Genomic DNA, 27,261 nt, shown 5'->3' on the forward strand with positions numbered 1-27,261 from the left:
TATATATATATATATATATATATATGTATATACGCATAGACATGTATATATATGTATATATACGATTGGAGGAATGTCGAGGAGACAGACGTTTTTCGTTCGTCTTTTTTGGTACTCTCGTGAACCGATTGAATCTGCAATTTCAGAGAAAGGTAGCCGTCTTGCACGGATGCAGAGATTTTCTTCTAGGAAGTCGATCGGAGAGTTCCTTCTAGAATTTCAAAGTCCAGCGAAGAAGTCTTGCCAAAGCTAGGAGGCGTGGTGACACGCGCGCCATGACTCGAACCCTTGTACGTGTAGGAGGCCAATCTTTTTCTTAATTCCACTCGAATGTCACGAAGCGTCGACAACGAGGATCATTGTCCGGTACGTGAAACTATTCAAGCTTGAAAAATCCGAAAAACATCAATCTTTATATCGTTCATCTACTTCTCGTTCTTTTACTTTTATAATCCAAATTTACAAATTAATATGATCACAAAATATCAATTATTAATATACAATGTAATCCTTTATAATCTCGTGTTATTTGGAAAGATTTGTTTTTGTTTAATTTAATTTTTTGTCCAAAAAATGCAGCATATATATTTTATTATAGTTATGAAAAATATTCTAAAGGATTAACTAATATATTCGAAGTTAGTTTAATCTCATATTTTATTTTTTAATCCGATAAAAATGAAATTGCAAATTGTACAAACTTATCATCGGAAGGAAGAAAAGTGGCTTATCTTTACAGGTAAAAGTATCGATAAAGGATCGAGTGATAGGAAAAAAGGGGGAATATAGAAAAAGATAGAAAAAGAAAGAAAGAGAGAGAAGGAGAGAGAGAGAGAGAGAGAGAGAGAGAGGGAAAAAGAGGAAGTTGGTTCGTAGGAACTTTAGTATTTTCTTCTATCCTCTTCTTCTTCTTTTCGAAGTTAGAGAAAGATCAGAGGAGAGAGAGTCAGATAGGCCGAAACGAATAAACCTTTCAGACTGGTTCGGTTATCTCGTGGGACCCGTCGAAGGTAAAGTACGAGACAAAAGAGAGAAAGAGAGTGAGAGAGAGAGAGAGAGAGAGAGAGAGGAAAAGAGAAAGAGAAAGAGGAAGAAAAAAGGGCAAAAAAGAAAAAAGAAAGAGAGAGAGAAGAAGAGTAACGATTACTGGATTCGAATACCCACTAAGGAACGAAACAGGAACGAAGGACTCGATATACGATGGGGGATAAGAGAAAAAAAAAGGAGAAACGATATAGAAAGAAAAAAAGGAAGAGAAAAAAGATAAAAAAAAAAAAAAAAGGAAGGGTTGCAAAGGGAAAAGGAAAACGATCGTGGAAACCGTTAATTGCTCAGGGCTCTCAAGCTTGGTAAGGGAAGTTAGTTTCTTCGTTAGATTGTCGCGACCCTTCTCTAACTCCTTCCTCCTTTCACATCCTTTTCAGTCTTACTATCGAGAAGGAGATAAAAAAAAAGAAAAAGAAAAAGAAAAAGAAAAAGGTCAAGAAAAATGGCTCGACGTCCATGTTTTAGATCGAATTAAATACAAGTCAATCGAACGTTTGACCACAAAGAGGAGGGACACTGACGGTGTCGCGCTTTCCCTGTGCTTTAGGATTCCTCTATAAAGACCGACCAGTCCACTGAGAGAGTTAGAGAGTTAGAGAGTTAGACATAGTGTGGGATAGAGAAAGGATGATGCACTGGTGGTCCGTTTGATCGATCGACACTAGAATGTTCGTTGGTTCCGAGCTGTTACGGAGAGACGCAACGTTGATCGCATAATTACTCTACGGATTGACGTGTATAGCACTTCTCGTCGACGTTACGAGGAAAAGTGTAAAAAAAAAATAAAAAAAAAACGAAAAAAAATGATAAGGGGAACCTTGTCAAGAATGAACGAAGGAGAAAGAGAGAGGACAGAACGAACGATTAATCGATAACAAAAAACTCTACGTTTTTTCTACGTCCTGTCTACGATTCGTTAACATTTAAACATTTTTATTTCGGCCACTTTCGTCTTGTCGTTTATATGAAACTATAACTTTCGTAATTGGAATTCTATTGAAAATAAAAAAAGATATATTTTTTTTTGTGAAATTCGTCAAAGCTTGTCAACTGTTACCGTTAGACATTATCCCTCTCTCTTTCTCTCTCTCTCTCTCTCTCTCTCTCTCTCTCTCTCTCTCTCTCTTATAATCACAAGAAACTCTTTCTCGTATCTACATTGGAAGAGATTTCAAATGTATAGCATGGCATACCACTCGGCGAAACTATAAAGTTCCGAGATTGTACAGAGATGGGATATAAAATAAACGCCTGAAGCTTTGTGTTTCTTTTTAACGTATCTAACGTAATGTTCATGAAAGAAAGATAGAAAAAGAGAAAAAGATATGATGATTGTATCTCTCCTATTTCCTATCGAAGCTAAGGGTGAATGTTCCGATCGATGCAAGATGGAATGTGAATCTTCTATCCTTTAAACTACCACGCCGAGATTCGTAGACTGTCGATAATATACGCTTGATATCGCCAGGGATGTGAAAAGCATCGATATACGAAAGCAGATCCGAAGAATGTATTGAAACTGATGCTATGGGGATATATGAGAAAAGATGATATGGCGATAGCCAACGTTTATGATCGTCCGATCTTACTCTCAACGTTTTTCTTTCCTCTCTCTCTCTCTCTCTTTCTCTTCCACTTTTTTTTTGTCTCCTTGAAATTTTTGATCGTAAAAATCGGAATCGATCCGTCCTAGATCGGCAAAGAAATAACAATTTTATTTCTGTTTGAAAAAAAAATTAAATAAATACAAACGATCGGATTTAATAAACAACAAAAATGTTATCGTAAAATAATATAGAGAATTTGCGTGTCACGTTTACGAACAAAAAAAATTGAAAAATAAAATGAAAAAGATCTTTTCAACAAAAATTGTACATGCATGTAGGTACATACCTATATGTAACAACAAAAAAACTATATATATATATATATATATATTGTATATGTATGAAGAACACATAGGTAACGTTTTTCTCCGCTTTTGACGAGCCCTACACCCAACCCTTAACCGTAAAGTGGAATGTTAATTTGCCATGAGCGCGTCGTTCTACACGTAAACGTCGAAACTGTTTACGAATAACAGTACGTCTACATTCGAGTGTAGTTCGTATGAACGTTGGTTGAACGAACCTTTCGCATTTACGAATATATCTTGTTCATAACTCTCAAACGTATTTTCATCGGAATATCATCGGAAATGAAAATTCATCCGATATTACCTACTATGAGTAGTAGTTCGCCACACATATTACGAACAACGACTAACATAATTTAATACGACACAATAAGGATCGCTTATTTCTTATTATTGTTTATAATCGAGCTCGATAATTACTTTTTAAATTAAGTCTCCAAGAAAATGAACATATCCGAGTGTCCGTGAAAACGTAACCGCCGGTATTTTAACTTTGCCCACATACAATTTTCTTATCTTCTCTCTCTCTCTCTCTCTCTCTCTCTCTCTCTCTCTTTCTCACATTCTCTATTTTATTTTCTCTTTTTCTCCTTTTAGATCTTCCCATCCTTTGCTCCCTCTTCTTCTTCTCCTTCTTTCTTTCTTTCCTTCCTTCCTTCCTTCCTTCCTTCCTTCCTTCCTTCCTTCCTTTTCCTCTTTAACTTCTCTCACAGCTCTCGCGAAGCAGGAAATTAGCAGCGTTTTAAAGCGAATCGTTTCTATTTCTCTATTTCTATCTCCGTTACCGTAGCTAACATAAATCGGACTAACGCAAACCAGGTTCGTGTGGACGCGACACAAATGCGAATTGGACGCCCAAAGTAATCACGCGACTCGCGCTAACAAGCTATCTCGTTAATACGCCACGGGCAAGATCACATCTCCGCAACAGGAAAGAAACAACCTCATCATCATCCGAGTATCTACGATCTTGTCGAGTTCTATCTATGAAAAAGTCTGCGATATATGTGCGTTGGTGGATGGGTGGGTGGGGGGTTGGTTGGTTGCGTTGCTTGTATACGAGAAAGAAAAAGAGAAAGATTGATTGTTTATAAAGAGAGAAAAAGAGAGAGATAGAGAGAGAGGGTAGGGGGGAGGGTACACGTGATATCGATTTACTATGCTTGAGGCCAAGTCTTTTCTCTCTTTTTCTGACTTTTTCAACATGCGTCTCGTTAAGAATGTCTTGATATCATTTGTCTCTTGCACGATGAATATTACAAAAGAAACAACCTTATTCTTCCTCCTCTTTTTTCTATCTCCCACTTTTTTCCTTTCTATATTTTTCCTTTCATTTCTCATTCCTAAGAAAAATATTGATCTTTATGTTTTCCCGTTGTTACTTTCTTATTTATAACACACACACACACAGTGGGTGGTAATAAAATATTAAAATTTTCATCTAGTTTTTTCTTTTTTCTTTTTTTTTTTTTTATTGAAGTTTGATCAAATACGTGTCGGCATATCAACAGAACTAACGAACTTTTCTCCGCGACCCAAGTTGAAATCTTAGGATCGAAGGATTCGTGAGAGAAAAATAGAAAAAAAAAAGAGAGAGAGAGAGAGAGAGAGGAATTTAACTAGGAACTTATTAGAATTTATTTTCCTAGAGACGGATTCGAGGAGACTAACGAACTTTCGCCACGACAAAATTATTTTTCACGATGATTTCTATCTTTACGGTTGCCAGTAGTTGGCCTTAATTAAAGTTAAATTTATTTTTGTATCGGTAAAAAAAGACATTTCCATACCTCACCACTTTCACCACCATCACACCAATTCAATACGAGTTTCCTTAGTTTGAGTAAGCTGCGGATTATGAATTAAATAAGTTCAAAAACGAGTATACGCTGCACGAAACATTAGAAGCATACTTTTCTTTTTCTATCTTCAATCGTTACTGAAAATACAAATTTAGAAGGAAGTTGAAAGGATATTTACTTTCTATTTGTGTCAAAGGCTCACTCGTTTCTATGCAAATTGTGTATAAAAGAAAAAGAGAGAGAGAGAGAGAGAGAAAGAGAGAGAGTTCACAGTATAACGAATACATAAAAAATAACAAAGAAAAAAAATTGACAGTGGGAGAGAGAGAGAGAGAGAAAAAAGTTTAAAACGATCCAATATAAACGTGATATTAAATTCCTTGTAATGGTGAAAAAAATTTGAGGGATCGTTTCGAATAAATAGAAGAAATTTCTTTCCTTTTACGTGCGAAAATGAATTGGTTAAATATCCCGTATATATACACGTATGCACAAGGTGTAAAAAAAATATGCAACTAAATTTTCGGAATATTTATCTTACGCGTAGAAAAGCAAAACAAAAATAGGTTATATATACATGAGTTAATGAGAATACTTGATTTCTGAGTAATAAGACTTTCAATTATATGATCTCTTTGTACTTTATATATATTTGCTGTAATTATGATATATTCTGTTGACATTTTCTAACATGAAATGTTTAAAATGTCCACTTTCTGCTTGCATACAGCTCTATGATCGTCGTCTCCTCGAGTTCCGAACACGTTTAATAATTCCTGGCATAATACGTGCCTACTTATAGTTAAGAGTAAGGTAATCCATTAGCGGATGGTAAAGATATTCAGTACAGTACAAAATGCAGCAAATATTATTACAAATACGAACATTGTGTGTTCATAGTTTGTTTCATTTTTTTTTTTTTTTTTTATTTTTTTTTTTTTTTTTTAATTTATTTTAATCAAATAAAATCGAAATATCTGGAATACATTCCTGAAGTTTTGTTACTTTATTTTTTTGTTCACCCAGTATGTACGAGATGTGTTTTGAAATTTCGTGAATGTGTTCTTTGATTTGAGCTACAAATAAATGTTCTCTATGAATGTTCGGTCGAAAATAACTCCTTGTCGAAATAATTGACGTTTATCAGTGATATCAAACAATGGCTTTATTTAAGTATTTATGGGTGTAATTTTTGGTTGTCGTTAATGCAGCCAATGTTACTTAAACGCGAGGTTGAAAATATTATCCATCATTTTTAATGTTACGATTATAAAAACATTTGTACTTTAAATTATAGAACATGTTAACGAAATATAACAGTATACTTTTGACTCACTCTGTATATTTGAATACACCTATATTAAATTATTATATTTATGCCGCCGCGCGCGTTCATCTTCGAGAGAAAAATCAAAGTTTTACTTAAAAAAAAAGTTTAATATTTTTCACTAATTAATAGTTTATTAACTTACTCTTTACATAGTACGAATAACGCTGGCTTATAATCAACGTCGCTTTTATATTCTACTGATATTGCTAAGAAATGCTTCACTAATATCACGTTTAATTGCAAATCCGAAACGTTGTTCTTCTCGGTCGATCAAACGAGCCAACTAAAACGAGATTAAACCTTTTCACTTTTCTGTTAATTGCTCGTGTTTTTCTCTTTATAAAATTTTTTTCTTTCTTTATTTTTCGTTCCACTTCTTTTAAATCCATTTTGTTGATATATTCAATCCAAACGCGTATAAATGTATTTTAACTAAAGTATTAACGTCAATTTACAATTTTATTCAGCATACAAAACTATTGGTTTGTTATAAACATAATAATCGTATACGAAAATTAAAATCGAAATTAACAAAACATATATACACCCTAAAGAAGATAATGAAGTATATTTTAACGAATTTTCCAAATATATACAATAGTATTAAGGTACTTTTAATAAAATTTTTGTCGTGTTAAAAGAGTATTCAATTAACACTACATAGGAATACACATACATATATGCATCTATAAAAGTATTTAGAACTGAAAAGATTAACAGTGGAACATCTGACGCTGGTTCTGTGTAAACACTCGATCACCCCAGCTTTTATCGTTTGCCATTCAACCATTTTCTATTTTTCTCTCTGTCTCTCTCTTTCTCTTTTTCTGAAAAGCTCTATAAAGTGTCGGTGCAAATGGAAAAAGTAGTAAGTATGTCTTTCCATTTTTTATCGTAGCAGTTAAACAAACAATTGGCTAAATATTTTATTGGCAATTTCGCGATCTCACAAGGGTTGATTATTCATAATCAATCCTAAACTTAACATTTTTGATAAAGAGAGAAAGGGAATAAGAATATAATCAGACATGTGTATAATCAAAACTAAATCTATTACTCGTTACTATATATATGTGTGTGTGTATGTGTGCACATTTCTATTAATCATTCTTATATTCTCTTTGTACCCTGCCATCTCCCGCGTTTCGTTTCACATTGGGAAAATCACGCGCGAGTAGTCTCGTCTTTCTAACGAAATTCCACGAAACTTTGCGTCACTTCGCAAACGGCTTATCTTTCTCCATGCTACTCTCAACCCCGTTCCTTCTACGATAGAATCGAATCAATGTGAGGTCTCAACCCTTTTCAAAGTTTCTCTTCTCCCTTTTGTTCTGAATAGATTCTATTTAACGCTTTCAGTCGAATGTATACGGTAAGAATGAAGGATTAGAACAAAATCTATTTATACGTATATATTAGATGTAGAAATTAATTCGGTGCTCTTTCTAACAACAAATAAAATAAATGTCAAAACTACAAATTCTAGATATACAGTGACAGTCACAAGAGTATTCGTACCCCTACTATTTAAAATAATCAATATTGTGTCTAGTATATAACATAATATTTGTATATACAGAGAAATATATTTTAAAATTATTAAAACTTTTAAATCGATAGAAATTTTTTCTCTTGCAAAAAAAAGTACTTTATTATAAGAGTGGCAAAATGTCATATAACTGATAAGAAAAATATCAATAATTTAAAATTAACAATGAAAGAGAGAGAGAGAGCGGATACTAATATTCACTGTATACAAAGTGATTATGTGACTTTATAACAAACTTTTAGGAATGATACAGTAGGCCATTATTAACAACTTTCACGAAGGAACTCCTTTTCCGGAAACGTTTCGTTTGGTAATTACAAAGAGAAGAGTGATGAATCTATGTATGTGCTAACCGGTTTAAATAACATTTTAGAATAATAACCACAAAATGTTTCTTGTTTTATTACATACAACAATGATTTATTATATCTCCTTAGATAAAAGTTATGGTTAGAGAAAGTATTTTTAGCAACATACATTACGTTTTATAATTTTTGAAATCGTGTCCGAACACGAGTTTCTATATAAAGGTATTTTTTATAACGATCATCTATCTATTATCCTTAAAAATTTATGATCGTCATAAAATTATCCTGTATCTAGAACGAGTATTTTTACTTAACAATAAATTTACATCACATGCTTTCTCGAGAAATTATCAAATTGTCTATTATACATAATTTTCTATTTTATATAATCCTGTAAGAAACGTATAAAATATATTTTTAATATATCAAAATAATATTTAACGTTAATTGAACTTTTTCTTCATATTATTTGTACATAGGATTTATAAACATATAACGATAATAGCTTCCATTCAATTTTTAATACCAAATTATAGAAAATTGAAAGTATACTGAGAAGATTTACGGACTCAAATAATTGCTGATTTAATATAAAAATATGAAAACATACCGATAGTATTGAGGATCTCAGATCTGTAGAAGAGATTATTGATTAATGTAAGTTGGGAAAGTAAAAATTCTGAAAATAACATAATCGTTAGATGGAGCGTACACGTTTTTTTGCAATACCTGCGCACTTTAAACGTCATTTTAACAGATGGATAATAAATTCACAATGATTAAGAACCAAACAATCGTTACAGTCGAGTGTTTAGTTTCAACTGTGTTCTTCTTTCTTTCCTGCCAACATCGTCGCCCTCTAAAGTTTATTTGTTGTTACTTTTACCTCGCCCGCATCTTTTTTAGTTCTAACTCTCTCTCTCTCTCTTTCTCTCTTCGCTCGATATGAAAATAACCTAATTAATTGCGAAACATACATTTATTTTTGAAATATTTAGACTAGTTTTTATTTTTATATAATATAACGAACGAAGAATAATTAAATATGTGCTTATTTTTAAAAATAATTTACTTTAAAAACTTAGTTTAAAAAAAAAAATAATTAAAACACATTTGAATAATAGCTTATGATCAAAAAGTACATCTATAAAATTGTTTATCTTAAACCATTCTCATTACCATCGGATCATATTTTTTTTGTGGGGATTTTATTATAATCAAACGATAAATTTAATTCGTTACGATCTAAAAATATTTCAAGTTTACTTACCACTGGTTTCAACCAACAACATTTGCCGGCACTTCGCGTGTTTCTGTGTCCTTATCCGACTTCTCGATCCGTTTTAATCTCGATTGATCACGACTCGATACACGTGATTCGTTAACGGAAAAGTTCTCTTCACAGTACTGTCAGAGACAGAACCGATAATCTCGGTTTCCACATTATTCGGATTTCTCTCCTGGTACTTTTCGACTCTCGAGTAACATTTTATCCCGACTGTTTTATTTTCGTATTTGCAATCGATAGATCTCACCACGGAATAGGAACTAACAACGTGGTTCATTATAATTTTCGTGATTCGTTTATGGTCAAGAGATCATTAATATAATCAAATCGACTCGTCAATTTTTTTGTCCACTCATCTCATCTTGCATTGTAGTTGTTGTATTATTAGTTATCTTGTACATAATAAAATGACTACCTGCTATACGAATTGCTTAACTTCGTATTATTTTCTCTTTAACAACACATAAAATATTTTTATATTGGAGATATTGTTTTTCATAAAATTTAAAATTCTTCATTACAATCGATACGTCTTTTGTATTTATCGCTAATATATCAGCAGCAAGAAAGCATTCCATTTTATATATAACCACAATAGTAATGATAAAAATAATAAAATGATTTTTCCCGTAATAACATAATCGACGAACATATTCGACTTACATTAAAAGCGTAATTGTTGTATATAACGGCGTTAAGAATTGTAAAATAAGAAAAAAAGAAAAACAAACGAACACATTTCAAATAAATTCCTATAGGAAAAATTATTTTTCTTTGTCAAACAAAAATCACGCGAATCAAACGAATCAAATATGCAAATGATATCAACTGTAAGAGTCAAACGAAAGAAAAGAAAAAACAAAAAAATACACAAGAAATAAAAACGTAATATGAATAAATGCAAACCTTGGATGAATAATAAAAAAAATATTTCACGTACGTATCGTGGAAAAAAAAAAGAGATAGAAATGGTAGAGAAGAAGAATAAAAAGAAAGTATGAAGAAATCTCGAAAGAAAAGATGAACGAACGTTTATGTAAGCAACCGATGGGGGGTAGCGGATGGATAGGGAAACGGAAGGTGGGGGAGAGGGGTAGGAAAGCTAGGAGATCGAGTGTAGCAGGTGCTTCGCGGTCCGATGGCACAGGTCATCGTCGGATTTCCATTATGGCGCGATGCTCGATTCACCGGTCTCGTTGAATAATGAACGAGAAGCCGGTAGACAAGGCTGGTGGCAGAGAGAAGCGTCCCTCTGAAACCACCGGTAAAATCGATGCGGGACGAGTTCGCAACCTCCTCTTCGTTGTTCCCTCTCTCTGTCTTTCTTTCTTTCTTTCTTTCTTTTTCTCTCTCACTCTTTTTCATTCTTCTATCGGGAACGAGAAAGCAGTCTACCGTTGCGTTGAGACGTACCAGAAATATGAAAAAGAGAGAGAGAGAGAGAGAGAGAGGGGGGGGGAGAAAAAGAGGGGGATGGAGAAAGACGACCTCGTGACCCGAACGCATGACCTCGTCATTTATAATTTCGGCCATCCGAATCTTTAATATCCGGTTGAGGGCAATGACAGAAGACGGGTGGTTGAATAAGGAGGGTGAGTAAAAAGGGATGGTAGATAGAAGACAAGGGTATTCGTTCTCTGTGGGTTCACGAGCCGTCGGCGAATGCTATGAAACGACGAGTTCTTACGCACCGGGCCTTCATCGATCGTTCGTGTGAATGCGATAAAGATAAAGGTGAAGTTAGAATGAGAAAAAGATAAAGAAAGAAAGTAAGAGAGAGAGAGAGAGAGAGATAGATTTAGCCAGCGATTATGACGAAGCGACTTCCTTCAACTTTTGCAATTTATACTTTCGAGTTTTGGATTGACAAGCATGAATTTTTAAGAGAGTATCCACGAACTTTGATTTTTCTTTTCTTTCTCTATCTTTCTTTCTTTCTTTCGCTTTTTAATACTCGTATGTATCTTCTACGAGTACCAAGAGTATCTTTTTCTTCTATACTTTCGTCTACGTAGTCCTCGTTCAAGTAGTCTCGGTAAATGTACGAAAATCGTCGATTTGGGATATCACTGAAGGCAAGGTTCTTCTTTCATTACGTAATTTTCCTCTTAACAGAGGTAAATTAATTTTGAAATCTTAATTGAAGCCAATCTTCCTGCTCCGATATTAAGGATATGATATACTTTCAAAGAGAGAGAGAGAGAGAGAAAGGGGGAGATAAAATTTGTGTACCTAAATTATTTGATTGTCTCTATTATAAGAAACGATACTTTTAGAAAAGAAAAAGCAAGTGTTTTGCTAATTATATTGTATTAATTGAAATTGAAAGATAATAACGTTTATGTTCAATGAAAAATCATTAACTAACATTTATGCTAATCTGAATTATTATTCGTCAAACAAATTTTTAATGAGAAAAATCATGTTTAGGAAAAGTATGCTTTTTGTTAATACTTTCATATATAACCATTGATACCTTTTATAAAGTAATGGCTAATAAATTAGATTATTTATAAAATTTTAAAGCAATATTAGCTACATAAGTCATTTCGGAGCCAAAAGTATAGTTAGTGACTTTTGGCTGAACGTAAATGATATGTTTATCATGTTGCTTGATTTGCTATTACTTTTCAAAAGTTTCTTTTTTAATAATTGCTTCGTTAGAGATAAGTATAAAGAAACAATATATAACTTCTCAAAGCTCTTAACAATATTAATGATCTTAATCGCGCGACACAACCACTAAACCTCTCGCCTCTTTACTCGCTACTTTATTTTTTTGTTCACAATTTATAATCCCACCTGTAACGTGAATCTGATAAAGCTACGTCGAGTCTGACTCAACATTCATCAAGTATAAAATAATAATCTCGATCGAATCTGTTTTTCGAAAGGAAAGAAAACGAAAAAAAAAAAAGAAATAAATAAATAAATTTAATTGGTGGATTTTAAAAGCGTTTAAATAAATGAAAACGTTAAAACGAAAAAAATATGAAAAAGCGTTTAAATACTCAAGTGTCGTGAAAAAGTTTGGTGATCGATCTTTTTATATTTGAAAAAAAAAAATATATTGGAAGAAGATATTTATGTATTAAGAACACGTCAATTGACGCGTAACTAATGAGTTTTCGAAAATATGGGTAGGAGAAAAAAGATGTTTACAGAAATAGAAAAATATTCGAGATATCTTTTGAAAGTTTCTTGACAGTCAGGCTAAACGTAAACACGTTGGCCCGTTCGTCTTCTAAGGGAATGTGGGAGAAGGGGGATTAAAGGGGGTTTGGGAGTGAGGTTGCCAAACGTGCGCGAACCTCACGTCACGTACATCTGCGCGTAAATTGAACTGCAGCCCGAATGTCTGCATGTGCGAGCGATAAAATACTTTTCCTATTCCCTTTCCCTGTCCTCTCGCATACCACCCCTCCCTCACCCATCGTCCCGTTTCCCTACCCCCCATCCCCACACCCCCAACCCCTCCATCCCATCCCATTCCATCTCTTCCTTTTTCTATTATCCCACTTTCCGCTGACGAGGAGATCACCCCAGGTGTGTCGTTTCAATTAACGATTCATCGAAATAAATCTTATCTTTAAATGCTAACGATCGTCGTCTAACTTTAATTACGAGAACTGCCGAGCGTTTATTAATTGGCGTTTATTTTCAGTTTTACCGAAATTATATATAAATCCCTTCATGTCAAACTAACTTCCTTCCTTCTTACCCTTACGAGACTTAACGTCTGGAACAAGGCGATGGTAATGAATCTTATGTTAGATCCGAGATTACATTCTTCCATGTAATGCTACCTTAATGTTCCAATTCTATTTTTTTTCTTTTCTTTTCTTTTCATCTATTTTTAAGCATCGATCCAGCCAAGAATTATCTCTCGTTAAAATTATTGCAAAGTTATAACGACCGAAACTTTAGATCGATAAATGATTATCTAACTTCTTGAAAGTACTTTGTGTTGAACGAATATATGCATGTATAAGTGCACGTGTGTGTGTGTGTGTGTATGTTTATAAAGAAGGAACGATAATTTAGAAAATATATGAATATATATATACTATATATATACACACACACACACACACATGTGTATATATATATATATATATATATATATATTAGAAGAACGAAGTCATCGATCAAGCTGTTCTTCCTGCGTAAGCTGTAATACATCATAGAATTTCCTGAAATAAATATACATATACATATTTCGTGTCGTATAAAAGTCGAGAAATCTCATGATTATTAAAATACGTGGCAGGGGCGCGTCCTGTTAGATGTAGAACCATTCATAGGAGAAATGATGGACGAGGATGTGTCGAAGGGTGCGAGAGTCGAATGTTTGCATTTTTTTCCCCTTGTTTTTTATTTTTTTATTTTTATTTTTTTTCATTTATGCACGGCCGCACACAAAAATAGCACGAATCGATCGAACTCAGACGATGTTTGCTTTTTTTTCATTTCTCTCTCTCTCTCTCTCTCTTTCTTTCTTGTAGTTGGGCTAGTCTTTATTAACGTCAAAATACGAATTTTATTAATTCGTAACGGTTCAGTTTTATATATGTAATGCGTGTATGTACCTACCTGATTTTGTTATTCGATGATTAAAAAGTAAAATCTTCTTCAAACTTCTCATGAGACGAACTTTTATTTTCGCTGTTAAAAAGAAAATCCGGTTAAGAGTAAAACCACTTTTTCAAAAAGTTTCCATGTGTTTTTTTTTTTCTCGCTTTTATTATAAAATATAATAATATTTAACATTTACGTCACATCGAATATCTATAATAACACGTATGTACACGTGATCGCATGCACGTATGTATGTATATATTTATATATTTATTTAATAATATGTACAATCGCCAACAACATACGCATAATATTTCGTCATTCCTTTGGTAAAAAGGAAAAAAGAAAAAACGTAACAAGCCGTTAAGAAGATCTTACTTTTAGTATTACAATTAAAACGATTATATCGTTTCATAAAGACCGCTTTTTTTCGGATTATTAACTTTATTATGATATTTTAAAGATTCAACATACGTACGTACGCGTATATAGATACATATTTATCTTTAACTTCGATAGAACCATTAATTTTATAATCGCTTATCGTACTCCTCGCGCACGCTTTGGTAGAACTTTTTCCAAAATTTTTTTACAATATTTCTCTGGAATATTTTTTTATTGAGAGGATGAATCTTTCATACGGTTTAAATGGTCAGAAAAAGAGGAATACTTAACGCTCTTGTTATATTAATGTGCAGACAAAGTACATGCTCTCTCTCTTTCTTTTTCTCTCTCTCTCTTTTTCTCTTTCTATTGCATACATTATTTCATCCTCACGTTTACGTAACGTGCATATACATCTGTCTCCTTTTTTAACAATTGTCTGTTCCACGTCGCGAAACGCTTTATTCTTTCTTTTCAACGATGGATATCCACTTTGCAAAGGGATAATGAAGAATAATTAGATTTCGAGCAATGCTTCGAAGCCGATGCTCCCAGTTAGATTACGGATTATCAAGGACGATATGCTCAATAATCAAAATGCGATGGGGCTGATAAAATCGTCTGGTATTCGAATCGATGCGCAAAACAAATATAGAAGGGTCGATGTACGATCTTGCGAGCGTGAAATCGTTTCATTACAGCAGACCGAGTGCATTTTTTCATTCCTATAGGTGTATATATATATATACCAGGTATATATACGTATGCGTGTGTGTGTGTGTGTATCTATATGCTTACTATATACAAACAAAATTGCATTTACCTCATAATCTCAAAATTTTCTCGCTTTTCATTATAATATATTTGAGCAGACGTTCTGACGCGTGAGTACGCGTTTTTAAATTAAATTTATGACATAAAGAAATAAGTAAATAGGTTAAAACTTATTTAGAAAAGTATATGGGTACGTTTGATGATTTTTCAATCATTAAATTCCATTGTATTCTTTTTCTCTTCTCTTTTTCGTATAATTCGAAAAAAAAGTATGAATTATAAAACGCTCGGTTAATTCGTGCACACACACATATATATAATAGATAAGATTTGTGTAACATATTAACAAATTTAACTTCGTTACGAAAACTTTGTAGTTAATGAAATATTACGTGACGATGATATATATCTTCTCTTTGTAATGCAAAACGTTATGGGAACGTCGATGGTCGATTCGGTGTGTGCTGTGTAAGGTCGTTAGAACCATAAGCTCATTCATGCGAGATAGCAAAATGAAGAGAGCTTACACAATAGCAGAAATTGCTTTACGAATTTCCAACTTGCATCGCGCGAAGAATTAAGTAAACTCGATACGAAATGTTATTACGAGAGATCCTGACGATATTGTATTTGTATATGTATACAACATACGTGCACACACACGTATGTACGTACTTAAGCGTAGCATACAAGCCGTGAGATAATAATCGTGGTCAACTTGAAAAGTTATGTCTATCCATTAGAAAAAGTAAAATTAATAAAAATTAGAGAATTATGGTTTAAAAAATTAAATAACAAAACAAATCCGAGGTACAATTTTAGATGATTTTTTTTAAGATAATAAATAAAAATAATAAATAAATGCGTGCTCCCCTATTATCGAGGAAATATACGACCTATATATACAATTGAAAAAAATTTTAATTTCTACATTGCTTTTCTTTTTAAAGAAATAATCACCCTTTTACAAGTTTAACCACGATTTCAGCAAGTCCTGACAAAGTTCAACCTTCATTTTTATTCATATCGAGATAATATTATCCACGATGTTCTTTCAATCGCCCTTTTTTTTCTTTTCTCTCCTTTTTTTCTCTCTCTTCTTTTTTCTTTGTAATACAGATTAGCCTTGAAAAGGGTTCACACGCGTATCCTTTATTCCGATCCTTAAAGAAACTATCTCTTCGTGATAATCCCTAAGTTGGCGAATCCATAATGAACGAGAGAGTCTTTAGGATTTTTGAGGAATCGATCGATCGGACTAAACAAACACGAGCACACATACACACACACACATCCATACATACATACTATGTGCGCACACGTACATAGAAAATAATAGAAGTAGAAGGAAAATAACTCGCTCGTTGAGCAGCTTCGGCGTTTTTACTCGTCGGTATTGTAATTCGTTAAACCTTCTCTTCCTTGCCCCTCCTTCCTCTTCTTCTTCTTCTTCTTTTCCTTTTCCACTCCAGCAAATCGCTCCCTTCTTCCCGTCCCCACTCCCCCACTTTTTCACCTTCGTAGAAGATAAATGTGTTTCTCTCTTTCCTGACCAATGAATTCAATTCATTAAACTTTCAAGGAAGAGAAAAACTCTTTAGTATATTCTTTACGCTCAACAAACTAACGTTTATTCTCTCTCTTCCTCCTTCTCCCACCCCCCATCACACTCTCTCTCTTTCTATCTCTATCTCTATCACTATTCTATTGCCACTCTATTTTGCTTTCCTTTTTCATCACCCACACAACAAACTTGATGAACGTGCTTACTTCAGCTTTTTACATTTTTTAGCTGCACATTCGAAATTAGGTTTACTATCAGAATTATCGACGATTTCGCTCGTTAACGACTTAATGGCTACGCCATAACGGACGTAAGTGAAATAATAACGAACGCCCGAGGGTTGTGAAACACGGGATTGGGTGTAAGGGGGAGATGGTGGTGGTGGTGGTGGTGATGAAAATTATTGACGACGTGACTCGTTCGGTTTATACGTTCTTTTTGTTTTCTTTCCTTTGTTTTCTTTCTCTCTTTCTCTATTTTCCTCATCTCTTTTCTTTTCTTTCCTTTCCTATTTCTTTTTTCTTTTTTACGATCGATTCTCACGCTCGAGGACTACACTACTTCCTTTATCTATCCTTTCCGAATTCGATACTTCGAATTATTTTTATCAAACGATAGGTGTATCATCTATAAACGATAAACATTTTTTTCTAATGATGACGACGTTCAACCTTATCGAAATACATATTTTGAAAGTTACAAAGAGGATGAGAAAGAGAAAGAAAAAGAGAGAGAGAGAGAGAGAGAGAGAAAGAGAGAGAGAGAGAGAGAGAGAGAGAGAGTAGTGAAATCGATCGGTTGTACAAGTATTTTTCTACGTGACCACACGTANAGAGAGAGAGAGAGAGAGAGAGAGAGAGAGAGAGAGAGAGAGAGAGAGAGAGTAGTGAAATCGATCGGTTGTACAAGTATTTTTCTACGTGACCACACGTAATTATTATTAGTTATCGCCGTATATCATAGAATACGAATAATAAGCGTTAATTAGCGATAAATCTTGAACGTCTAAATACAAGAGGACCTAGTGAACTTTGCGGTTTCATCAAGCGGTTTCATTGGGGTAATAAAGAGAGAAAGAGAAAGATTGGGAAAAGGGATAACTGAGAGGAACGAATAGAAACGGGAATAGTATTACCGTCGTCGTATCTGGCCACGACTTCGGATACCCTAATTAATCACCGCGTCTGCGGTCATGCCTGTCGGCAAAATCCTATTGTAGAGAGCATTGTCGTGCATTCGCAGTGTAGATTCGACGCTTCGGTGAGCGAGCATTTCAATGCTCGAATGGAAACTACGCTTCAATGCTATCCATTGTATGCTGAATTCAGAAATCGCACTTGGATATGGTGTTGAGAGGGTGAAAAGAGGTAAAAGGGTGGTCGGCAGGTGGGAATGGGGTGGGCGAGCGGAAGAGGAAAAGCGAGTGGGTTCGAAGATCGATGTAAGGTGAAATGTGTGGTAACGAAAGCATCGAGAAATACGAAAAATTCCAATGGTTGATATAGTCCGATCGAGAGAGAATGTATGATGTACGATGTAGATATTTACATATGCGTATTTGATATATATATGGATATATGTGTATGTATTTTTATGTGTTCACATATTAACATACATATGTATACATCGATATTTATATAAAATTACGAGAACATAGATAGAACGTTCTTTAAAGTTCATAAAAGATCTTATCTTTTTCTTTCTCTTTTTCTATCCCTTCAACGTGCCCTCGACGTTATTAAGAAAATCCATTAAAGAGAAGAGACACACTCGAAATACTGCCGGGTATATTCCTTTTCAAAAGTTAAATCAAAGACGAGTTCTTGTAGAAGCTTTACGTAAGATAGCAAGGTAAATTAACAGATCTTCCAGAGATTCTACTAGCAGCTGTGGTCAGAGAATGCTTACTTACTAGTATTATAACTATTATTTAGTATATTCGCTTATAATATCATTGAAAAGTAATTTATTGTTAATTAAAATGTTAAAAGAAAAAAAAACATTGATTTATACTTATTTACATATACAATAGAATATAAACGTGAACGAACAAGACGGCTTTCAATGTTTTAACATCGGTCAATTTATCGATAAATATGTCTTTGTATATGTTTATACATATGTATGTATGTATAAATAAGTACATATTTTGAAACGTGATTAAAATTTCTATTACGCCGTTATTGATTATTTTTATGCGTCAAGTGTGCTTTTTATATCAATGAAAATCGTTTTTGAAGTAACGTATTGTGCCAAATAAAAAGTCTATAGGAGGAAAAAAGAAAGAAACAGAGAGAGAGAGAGAGAAAAAGAGCAATCAGTTTGGTAAAAAAGAAATTCTAAGTCTATGACGACGATGGCAAGCGAGAATGTAATAAAAAGAATTGATATAGAAGATAAAGGTATGCATTCTCGTAAGAAAAATATGAAATACGTTTCCCTCGAGAAATATTCTTTCCCCTCTTTTTCTCTTTTTCTCTCTCTCTCTCTATCTCGCTGTCTAATTTGTATCTTTGCATGTATTTTTCTCTCTTTATCTTTTGTTTCTCCAATTTTGAACATTAGATTTACGAGATCCGTCAATATGACGGGTTTAAACTTCACGTGCAAAATGTCCGAAATCATGACTATTATTTTCCAGCAAATTTTTTCTTATTCTTATTGATTGAATGATACGCGAATATATGCCCAAAAACATTCAACCATTGCCTTTTTAATGTTCAAATTTTGCATGATACATTATACCGCATAAGTATATTCCTTAACTCGTCAAACATGTGTGTACAAAAATGACCGTAAACCTAGAATTAATAATCAAGTTAATATACTCTTTGAGTTAATATTTCAAACAACGCAAAGGTAGATTAAAAAAAGGCTACGGGATGCGTTGGTATTCTTTTCAAATCTTTGCAACAGGTAGCGATCGTCGATTAACGATAATGATCGAGAGATCCTCGTCGTCATTTTTATGTTCCTTCCTTGTTCTCGATATTCGTGACAAAGGAATTTCTATGGAAAAATTCGTCCGATCAAAAGAATTATCGTTAAGAGAAAAAGAGAGAGAGAGAGAGAGACAGAGAATCTGAACAAGGTAAACGAGGAATAGCACCAACGAGTGTGCCAAGTTTTTCGTATATTTTCAAGAACTTAAAGATCTATTTTTCCCCACTCCTCTCGACTTATCATCGACATCAGTAAGCGTACTAGAATCACTATTGGCATCACTCGAACAACTTCTACTACTTTTTCTTCCCCTCCTCCTCCTCCTCTTCCTCCTCTTCGTCATCTTCCTCCTTTATTCTTTTCCCTCTTTCCCTGACTTTCATCGGGGTAACATTTACTAAACTCTTCTTTCGTGCTGCTTCTTCTTCTTCATCTTCTTCATCTTCTCTTTCTTCTTTTTCTTACAACGACTTTTCCGCGCGAAGGAATCCGTCCGGATCGCCGACAGTAATAATAAAATAGGCCATTCAAGTCGAAATACCCCGTGAAAGGCATCCATTGTTGAGTTTATATTCCTTTCCACCCTCTTTTACTAGCTTACTCACTCACTCTCTTTATCTCTCTTTCTCTGTCTCTCTCTCTCGTTTTCGTTCGTGACGTCGAAGGAAAATGGGGAAAGGAAATTCGAGCGTTTTGTACGACAAGAGCAAGAAAGATCTAGAGAGAACAAAAATTAAAGGATCATCTAGCTCGACTATCCGTTCTTCGAAATACTTTGGACCATTGAAAGATCGATCATTCGTTTGGAAACTACTTGCTCCGTGTCTTTGTAGAAGTTCAACGAGAGTTTTAGTCCCGTTCGTTCTTCCTTCTAGTTCCTTCTTCGCTTCCGCCCCCTTCCAATCCTTTCTCTCTCTCTCTCTATCTATCTCTATCTATCTATATACCTCTATCTATCTTTCTCTTTCTTTACTCTTCTTATCCCCTATCACCTTCCGTTTTAGACCCAGATTATCGGATACTTCCAACGACTATTCCGACTAGCTTTACCGCGTTATGAACTTGACAGCAATTTTCCTACAATCCCGCGAAGTAAGTTTAGATCTCATAATCAACTACACATACCGGATGTATTTCATCGTGCTTTCTCATTCTCTTTCGTTCTTCTCTGAAGTCTCTTCGAACTCCATGAAATACGATTTATCTTTCTCCAATTGGAAGCTGTTTGTTCTGCTATTGTTTTCCTAATGAGATTCGTTGAAATGTAATACGTCCTATTAACGCGAGTTTACTATAACGATGACAATGATAGATTACAAATGGTACTTTCTAATGAAATCACACCAATCGAATGTTACGAATTAATTATGTAAATACTTTTTTAACGACGACGATGACAATGATTGAATACAAAATTAACGTTCGCAATGAAATCTCACCGAATTATCGAAATAATTTTGTACAAGTTTAAGGTTAAGAAATATTTACAGGAAACAAAAATTGATAAGATTTCTTCATCTTAAGACTTAAGTTAAAAAGGAAAAAAAGGTAAGACAAAAAAAAATAAATAAATAAAATTCGCACGAGGAATAGAAACGTTTTCCAATTTAACCACCGCATTTTACTTGGCACCATTTTCGTGGTTAACAACATTACGTGTCCTACTTATACACACAGAGAGACATCCATGCATGCACACACACACACACACACACACAGTAGACACACACTTTTTCCTTCTTTTATTTCTTGACCACTTTCGCCTCTTTTGTACTACGAAAAGATAACACACAAGAACCTGTCTCTTGTAGAGAAAATGCTAGGAAAACAGGAAAAGTCGCTTTTATACGTACGATCGAGTAGGACAATCGTCTTATGGAAACGTTGTGCGCGTTTTACTAGAAAACCGATAGGTCGATTAGTCGCTCGTGTCTTCTCTTCGTTGCAGTAGTAAAAGTCAAAAGGGGTATACTTTTCTCTTATCTTTTCGAGCCCTTACACATTTTACTTTACTTCTCTACTAAGAGATTCGATGATTCTTCCCTCTCTCTCTTTTTTTCTTTCTTTCTTTCTTTCTTTCTTTTTAAGTTTGCTATTCCACGACGACACGTTATGTTGCTACAACGATATAAAAGCAACACGTCGAGTGCTTTCGGTAAAGAAGTAGGAAGTCGATAAAAGGCAAAATGGGATCGGGTCGATTGCGTAAGGACAAAGTAAAAGTTTAAGTTTGTATTCGAGTACACATATGTATCGCGTGTATCTCCCCGCGTGTTTGCGTGAGAAAAATATAAAAGATAAAGTCAACAGGATTTAACAAGAAATAAGATACTTCTTCGACTAAAGAACAGAAAAAGAAATAAGAGATAGAGAGAGAGAGAGAGAGAAAGATCTTTTTGCTAGAAATCCTTCGATCGAACGATTGATTGATTAATCGATTGATCGATTCATTGGTTGAAAGTGATCCCTGAGAAAGATTCTTCGCTGAGAAGTTACTGTTTTAACGCGAATTCTCTCTCTCTCTCTCTCTTTCTCTCAATCTCCTATAATATAACTCTATTTATCGAAATCTCATTTATCCGAGTGGATTTTCATTGCGGAGTACCGCTAAAACCGTATCGAGACTCTCATTACGCGGTTAGATTCTATCCAACAAATCTGGTTATACATACACGTCTGAAAACAAGTATTTAACTTCGGTCGAACAACTTTTCCATTTAAACAGCCAATCGTTTCGACAATCTTCATTTCTATATATATATATATATATATATATATATAAATATATTACTTTTGATTTTCGATTAAATACAATTCCTCGTGATCATTTTCAAATTATCGGAAAAATATCGTATCTAACTTACCGCAGAACCATAGAACACGGGAGTTGCTACCTTACGCGTCGAATTATACTCATTTTCTTCGAGTCACGTTTTCTTCTTTTATTTCTTTCTTTCTTTCTTTCTTTTTTCCTTTCTCTTTTTAACTTTACTTCTTTCTTTCCATCGTCAATACGATCGTTCTACTCGTTTCTTTTTATCAAAAGAGAGAAAAAGCGACGAAAAAAAAAAAAATCTCTATCGTTTTCTTCTCGCTTTTTATAACAAGTGAAATTCACTAAAATGAATCAGACCATTGTCGTAAGAGTATAGTAAGTGCGATTCTCAACTGGTGCGTATAAGTGAAATATTTTTCACAACTTTATTATACTTACTTTCTAACATATTACATTCTATTTTTCTCTTACTTTATCTATTACGTTAAATAAATATATGGAATGATACCTACAATCGTATTCTTTCATTTTTCATAAAAAGAAAATAAAGAAAAGAAGAACTGAATTTGATTATATTTCTAAAGTAGAAAATTCTATTTTTTAAATGTCAGACGTTAGTTTTAAAAAAAAAAAAGTTTAGATTGCTAATATTATATTATGTCCTGATTAAAACTAACGCTTTCGATTTCTCTTACGTGATTTATCTTTTTTCTTTTTTTTTTCTTCTTTTATTAAAAAGAACGAATGAGAATTGAAACGAACCGATCGATAACGAGTGAGACGATGGAAAAGAAACGAGTATACTTATAGAATTCTCGAGGAAAAAAGGAGTCTCGTTACGTAAACGCCATGACGTTTCATTACTTTTCGTTTCTTTTTTGCCTTCTTCGAACACCCACCATTGTCATCGTTATCATTATCATTATCGCCATGAAATTTTATAACGAAAAAGGAACGTGGAATTCGATGTCGATAAAATAATGTCTATAACGCCTTCGTAAAAATGATAACTGTTTTTTTTATTTAAAAATATCTCGTTTCTTTCTTTTTTTTCTTTTTTTTTTTTTTTTGGCATAAAACTTTTTTTCAACAATTTTGTTGTCCCTCTTCTGTCAGTGAAATATTTCGACTGGTTGATCCTAACGAAACAAAAACACACGCGCCTGCACACAATCACAGAAGGAAAACGTAATAAAAAACCCTTGGATTTTACCACAGATTTTCGTTTTTACCGAAAAAAGTACAGTGGATCGTATTGTTGAATTCGTAGTGTGTGAAAGGAAAGGGAGGGAGAAAAAGAGAAAGAGAGAGAGAGAGAGAGAGAATTACAAAAAGAGAGATGGGGAATGAGTGGAATACGCGTAGCACGTATTACACGCACGCACGCACGAATGTCGTGTCGCAATCAAATCAGGGATTGGTAAAAATCAGTAAGAGAAAATCCGCATTATTGCGTAAAAATCCTAATAGAATTAGCAAAAGGGACGTTAAACTTATCATTTGGATCGAAAGCCATTTATTTTTCTTTCTTTCCTTTTTTCATTGATTGACCGATAATGCCTTTGTTTGTTGAACGATTTCTCTGTTATCCTCGAACAATATTTTATCGATAGAACAACATTATATATCGTTGGTACGACAAAAATGATGAAAATATTTATATAAGTAAAAAATAAATAGGAAAAGTAAAAAAATTTCTAAGCTTATCGTCATCGAGTTAGTGTTTTGAAAATGATAAGGGTGAAGATTTATTGGATGTGTATACGCGTGCGAGCATAACCGCGTACACCGATAATGTGTTATAACTACATATAAATGTATGTACATGTATACATATATATGTATATATCCATATATATAGAAATATACAAGTAGAGAGAAGTTAAAGCTTATGTATGTACGAGCTTTAAATCCGTACACGGGGTAAACGTACTTACGAAGTATTTGTTTACGACCTAAAACCCCTGGGAGACAAGTGTCCACGCGAAAGGGTAGTGGAATCCAGGAACGGCAACGCAGCTTTGCCGGAGATAAGCGTGCCACGCTGTAAATTCCATCAGTATATCGCTAAATACCTACATTAGTATACGTATATTTATATGTATATGTATATGTATACGTATTTATATACGCGACTGCGTAAACTATGAGGCATCCGAATTTAACGCTTCCATTTGTACGTCATTTTCTCTCGTCGTTACTTCTTCCCATCCTTTTCTCTCTTTTTGTCTTTATCTTATACTCTTTCTCATAGGAAAAGACGGGAATCTACCTGCGGCCAGCTTTTAAAAGCAACCTCAGAAAGACAGATAGATGGATGAATAGAAAAAGAAAAAGAGTGAAAAAGAAGAACGAGTTTTCTCGTTCCCTCTCTTTCTTTCTTTCTTTTTCTTTTTCTCGAGAGTAGTTTATAAAGGAATTCAAATCTTCACAAAACGAAAGGATTTGAATGAGTTCGAAGACCGCGGGCTAAAGTTGAAAAAGGATGCCAACATAATATAAGGTAAGAGCCAAAATTCCTTTTCCAATGGTATACCTATACTATACTTACACAAGAGTCAAAGGCGGTTTAGTATGAATCGATCTAAGAGAAAAGAATTCATCCTTCGTTCATTATTTTGCCTTAGGCAATTTTTCAATGAAAATATTAAAGAAAAAAAAAAAAAAAAGAAAAAAAAACTAAAGGAAACCTCTTTGAGAAACGTAAGAAAAGAAAAGAAAATAAAATAAGAATTAAAATCAATTCGAATTCTTCCAGAGTTAAAATTTCCCCTTTGAGAGGAAAAAATTACTCTTAAAAATCGGTACCAAGTATGGAAGAGAGGAGGAGACAAAAAAAAATGATAGGAGAGAGTTTTCGAGTAGGATGGCGAAAATGAACCCACCACTGTGACTGAAGTACGACTCTTGAAATCGCTTCTACTCGACGATTCTTTAGACTCGTCTTTTATCTTTTTATTATTTTCTCTATCTACTATAAGTCATACTTCCAGCGAACAAACAAACAAACAAACAAACACACGCGCATTACACATAGAAACGCCCAAGTTAAGGATACATACATACATCCATCCATCCATCCATCCATACATACATACATACATACATACATACACATATTTGAAATTATTCTTATAGAGAGAACAATCGATTTCGTATTCTCGCGTGTATACTCACGTGACGATATTCGAAAGAGCAACGAGAATTGAGAATCGATGCAATTTCTCTTAGGAATACGTATTTCGTAGTAACCTTACTGCTTCTTCGATGTAATATATAAGTAGATATACACACACATACATATATACGCATACATATAGAGACACAAACATCCTTGCTACTTCATCGCGCATTGCTTGCACATACACCCATACACACATACACAGAGTATAGATATACGTACGTATATACGTATGTCATCAGGTGACTACATCAGAGTGACGATCAACAGCGGCGAGGAAAGAGAGAGCAGTTGTCGTCGTCTTCGGCGAAGCGTAGGCGCGAATCGATTGTCAAATGCGCAAGGGATCCGTGTGGGAGTTTGACGGCTTGTATCGGGCAGCACAGAAACTCAGACCGAAGCACAGCATCAGCAAGATTACCGAGCCGATGAGGAGGGGGCTGGACCAGGACAACGAGCATTTGCCTGAAACGCATAAACCGTTGGCATGTCATCGACTCCTAAACCTGTCGTGTCTCTTTGACCGATGAATTTCAGCTTTGATTTGGAACCCGTTTCTCTTGTCTCTACATTCTAACATAACTTCATTCTCTAATTCTAAATGCATTTATCTATCTATCTCTCTCTCTCTCTCTGTCTCTGTCTCTTTCTCTTTCTGCTTGTCTCTTATGCATTACCGTTCTATCGTGTCCCATGTGTACTTGTCACAACAATACGGTTGCCCTAAGGGACACTCTAAGCTTAAGATTTGAGCTTAATCAAGAGAGAGAGAGAGAGAGAGAGAGAGAGAGACTAAGTGAGTGAGTGAGTGAAAGATCCCAAGAGATAACGTCGAGCCAATAATTGCACTCGATGCATCATTCTCGATAATTTAAACAAAACATTTGTCTACCCGATACAAATTTTCTAAACGCCTGTCGATTCCCCTAAAGAGTCATCCTTATTTCGATTTAAAATAAACACATTTATTATAATAAATTAATGAAAGAAATCAAAGAAAGCATATGAGACTACAATAATAGAAAATTTGAAAGATATCTATCATCACTTTCCCCTCATGAAGATACTTAATATTTTGTAATCAATACAATAATCACAGTTTTGGAAAACAAAAAGTATTGTACAGCCATATACTCACAGGTATACAAAAAAAAAAGCTTTCGACAAAATATGGCATCATGGACTATTACAAATACGTTTAGCATTGTATTACAAGCTCCTAAAAATCCTATCTTTCTGATCGAATATTCTACGTAAAAATCAAGGATACTCGTTCAGAGATTAGACGTATCAAAGTTGGAGTGCCACAAGGAAGCATCCTCAGACTAATTGTCTACAACCTTTATAGAGCAAACATACCAGTAAAGGTAAACTGCAAAATCCTAACATTTGCGAATGACACTGCAATGTTTACCAGAAACAAAGATCCGCAACAATCAACGAACTCTAACGCGCTACAAGAATAAATTTACACTCTTGAAGAATGGTTATGTGAGAAGAAAATCAAGGTAAACTTTAATTTATTTAGTATTTCTCTCGTCCAAAAATTACAATTTTTAATGATGAAATTTCACAGGGAACTTGGACATGAAAGAAGTAGAACTATGTTTGATTTAGTTGGACGTTTCGTCCCTTTATTGGGACTTCTTTTTTGGTCCCAAATTTGACGCAGCAACTATCCTAGATTTAGAGGAAAACTGGTATAAAAGAAATATTAGCGAAACATATCACATATGTAATAATAATACGGTAAATTATAGAACAGACACAAACAACTTAAATCACATCTATAACGGAATATTTAAATTTTAAACATAATAAA

The 27,261-nt window shown here is 34.0% G+C and overlaps 1 protein-coding gene across 8 annotated transcripts in view; it reads right to left on the reverse strand.

Annotated features, from left to right (window-relative positions):
• The window catches only part of LOC106787608 (lipoma HMGIC fusion partner), a 64,531-nt gene that overhangs the window by 19,355 nt on the left and 17,915 nt on the right, over positions 1 to 27,261 (reverse strand). The window contains exons 5-7 of one of the 8 annotated variants that reach the window (XR_001381811.1): positions 25,662 to 25,904; positions 24,196 to 24,302; positions 13,966 to 16,523 (exon numbers count right to left, since the gene is read on the reverse strand). Coding sequence is in view for 1 of the 8 variants with exons in the window: in XM_014750132.1 (XP_014605618.1) it covers positions 25,771 to 25,904 (134 nt within the window). In the remaining 7 variants the exon portion in view is untranslated. Of the gene's footprint in view, positions 1 to 366; positions 386 to 13,965; positions 16,524 to 18,600; positions 20,727 to 22,873; positions 24,303 to 25,338; positions 25,905 to 27,261 lie in introns of those variants that run through there. The other 7 variants (XR_001381813.1, XR_001381812.1, XR_001381816.1 and 4 more) reach the window with 7 other exon arrangements.

The sequence above is a fragment of the Polistes canadensis genome, unplaced genomic scaffold, assembly GCF_001313835.1.
Source record: "Polistes canadensis isolate GaletaPanama2010 unplaced genomic scaffold, ASM131383v1 scaffold_107, whole genome shotgun sequence".
NCBI classification, from domain to species: domain Eukaryota; kingdom Metazoa; phylum Arthropoda; class Insecta; order Hymenoptera; family Vespidae; genus Polistes; species Polistes canadensis.